We start from the raw sequence: 3,292 nt of genomic DNA, 5'->3' as shown, positions 1-3,292 counted from the left end.
GTGGGCTTCCTCATCGTCTTCACCGTGGTGGGCAACGTGCTGGTGGTGATCGCGGTGCTGACCAGCCGGGCGCTGCGTGCCCCGCAGAACCTCTTCCTGGTGTCGCTGGCCTCGGCCGACATCCTGGTGGCCACGCTGGTCATGCCTTTCTCTCTGGCCAACGAGCTCATGGCCTACTGGTACTTTGGGCAGGTGTGGTGCGGCGTGTACCTGGCGCTCGACGTGCTTTTCTGCACCTCGTCCATCGTGCACCTGTGCGCCATCAGCCTGGACCGCTACTGGTCCGTGACGCAGGCTGTCGAGTACAACCTGAAGCGCACGCCGCGCCGCGTCAAGGCCACCATCGTGGCGGTGTGGCTCATCTCGGCTGTCATCTCCTTCCCGCCGCTAGTCTCGCTGTACCGCCAGCCCGACGGCGCCGCCTACCCGCAGTGCGGCCTCAACGACGAGACCTGGTACATTCTGTCCTCCTGCATCGGCTCCTTCTTCGCGCCCTGCCTCATCATGGGCCTGGTCTACGCGCGCATCTACCGCGTGGCCAAGCTGCGCACACGCACGCTCAGCGAGAAGCGCACGACCACGGGCCCCGACGGCGCGTCCCCGACCACGGAGAACGGGCTGGGCGCGGCCGCGGGTGAGAAACTGTATTCTTTATGCTGTGCTATACATCTCTGTGACTATTTTGTAACTACTAAGCTGTTGTTACATACTGACTTTGGTTGGTATGCCCACAATGCAATATACAGATGATATATTATACAACTGTACACTTTGAAACATATATAATTTTATTAACCAATGTCATCCTAAAAAATTTAACAAACCACTAAGATTTCATATAAAATGTCATAAAAATTGCGCTCCGTCGAGTTCTTTCTGTCGCGCCGGCGCCGGGCGCGCAGCAGCGTGTGCCGCCGCAAGGTGGCCCAGGCGCGCGAGAAGCGCTTCACCTTCGTGCTGGCGGTGGTCATGGGCGTGTTCGTGCTCTGCTGGTTCCCCTTCTTCTTCAGCTACAGCCTGTACGGCATCTGCCGCGAGGCCTGCCAGGTGCCCGACCCGCTCTTCAAGTTCTTCTTCTGGATCGGCTACTGCAACAGCTCTCTCAACCCGGTCATCTACACCGTCTTCAATCAGGACTTCCGCCGCTCCTTCAAGCACATCCTCTTCCGACGGAGGAGAAGGGGCTTCAGGCAGTGACCTGCGCGCCCCGCCTGCGCGGAGACCCTGGGCAGCTCCGGGCGGAGACGGTGGGCAGGCGTGGCCGCCAGAGCAAAGCAGGGTTAGATTCCCCAGAGACCCAGGGATGGATCGGCCTCCAGGGTGCAGGGCCAGAGCGTGGACTGAGAGACCCATGGGACCCCCGGGGAGAGGGGAGGAAAAAGGGAAGATCCCTCTGCCTTCCCGTCTCAGCAAGGGGCTGCTTCTGGGGCTCCAGGCCTGCACCAGCTCCTGGCGCCCTGTCAGGTGTAGCAGTGAGGTCAGGGCCTTAGACCAGAGAGGCGTTTGCGACCTCCCGAACGGGTAAGAAGGAAGCCCCGCAAACGCACATCGCCACCCTGGATCCACCTCTGAACAAGGGCTGACTTCCCCAGGACCTAGTGGGGGCGCTGTGTGGGGGGAAGGAAGAAGGCACCGTCGCTCTGGTTACCGAAAGTATTTAAATGTCTGCCAAAAATGACAGCTCAGACAACCAAACTATTTTCTAAATAAACCTTTGTAATCTGTGTTGGGTGCAGTAGTCCGTCCTTAATTCCCCCCTCCCCCGCCCCAGGGTGAGGGTCCCTCCCAGACCCTCGCCCTGCCTACCCCCCAAGGGTAGAAAGGAGGACATTCCAGGTCCCCAGATTCCAACCCCCCTCTGGCATAAGGAGGAGGTCTTTTTTTTCCTCTTAAGCTAGAAGTTCTACATACGTTTAAGGTACATACTCAAAGTTCTTGTGCTGCGACTGGCTAAGAGGTGGAAGAAATCAAGACCCTCCCCCCCCAGACTGACTCCAGATTTAGATCCTGTCCTCCCTTCACCCCATCCCTGACCCCTCTGTCCCCATCGGTGCCTGCTCTGGCCTGACAGCCCCTCCCCAGTGGAGGGAAGTGGCCTCTCACATTCCCGCTACCTTTGGGCCAGCCCTGCCCTGAGTACTTCGTGGTCTCCTCACTTTGGAGGACACGGGCAGGGTGAGGCCCACCCAGAAGCAGGTCTGGGGCAGGAATGAGGCCAAGGCAAGTCCCCAGACTCTTATTCCAGACCGGAGACCTGTTTGGGACATTGAGGCTGGAAAGCCATGGGGGTGGGGGAAGCCTGCTAGGCTGGGGGGTGTTGGGAGGCTGCCCGTCCCTCCTCCCCACCCCCTGCATCCGAGTGGTGGCTTGGTGGCTTCCGCCTGCAGCCCAGCCTTGCTCACCCCCCACCCCCGCTCTCCCCACACTGAGACCTGAGGAGGGGTGGCTAGAAGAGGAGGCTAGAGTATTGGGGTAGCCTCCCCCCAGGCTCTGCCAGCCCCGATCACACAGCCCGGGCAGCTGGGGTGGACAGGCGGGAGCGGGACCAGGCATTGCAAGGGGCCGAGGCCCCTCCCCCGAAACACTCTCACATGCCTGAGCTTGAGCCGGAAGGGCTCGGGCTGGGACCCCTGCTGGTGGCCATCCCTTCCTCCTGTTCCTCCGTGACCCCTTGGCCTTTCTTATTTACCCCCCTCCTGCGTCCAGCCCTTGCCTACCACCCAGCCCTCTCCTGGATCACCACTCATCTGTCGTTGGCCTGGGGTAGCCACAGCTCTGTCCTGGGGAGAGGTCAGCCTGGGTCCTGCCTTTCATCCCTAAGCCCCAAATCGGGAGCCACAGCAGGCCCCTCTCCTGGTCCCCTTGCCAGGACTGTCCCTTGGAGAACCGCGCCCTCTGCAGTGGCCCAGCTGCCTCACCCCAAGGGTATGCTCTCTCAGACCATGTCGACACGAACTCGTGGGCACCCTCACACCTGCTGTGCCCAGGCTCAGGGACGGGGGGGGCGAAGCCTGGACGGGTAGTCCATGTCAGAGGCCTGGCTCTGCCACGAGGCTGCTGAGCTAGCTCGGACGAGCCTCTGCCCTCTCTGGGCGTCGGCACCCCTCCCATGAGGCGAGGGGCGTTGCTGGAAGCTGCCGAGCCTGCCGATCTCTGGTCCAATCTGCCAGCCGAGCCGGGGCCCTGAGGGGCGACCTTTCCTTGGCCATGGCACGGCTGACCTGGCGCGGCCTCCGAGCTGCGAGGCTGCCTCAGTGCAGCGGAGCAAAGACACCCCCAGGGATCTTGTGGA

At 61.5% G+C, this 3,292-nt stretch overlaps 1 protein-coding gene across 1 annotated transcript; it reads left to right on the top strand.

Moving 5' to 3' along the window:
- Positions 1-1,725, top strand: ADRA2C (adrenoceptor alpha 2C; the record flags this gene model as incomplete). The annotated part of the gene is made up of 2 exons (XM_025051839.1): positions 1-634; positions 854-1,725. Coding segments are annotated over 2 exons (978 nt in total), but the record flags the coding sequence as incomplete, so codon positions are not given.
- Positions 1,726-3,292: the final 1,567 nt, after the last annotated feature.

This window comes from Pteropus alecto, unplaced genomic scaffold (genome assembly GCF_000325575.1).
Source record: "Pteropus alecto unplaced genomic scaffold, ASM32557v1 scaffold5, whole genome shotgun sequence".
Classification (NCBI taxonomy): Eukaryota; Metazoa; Chordata; class Mammalia; order Chiroptera; family Pteropodidae; genus Pteropus; species Pteropus alecto.
Note: the sequence above shows the minus strand (reverse complement) of the source record. Positions and strands in the feature narration are given on the sequence as shown.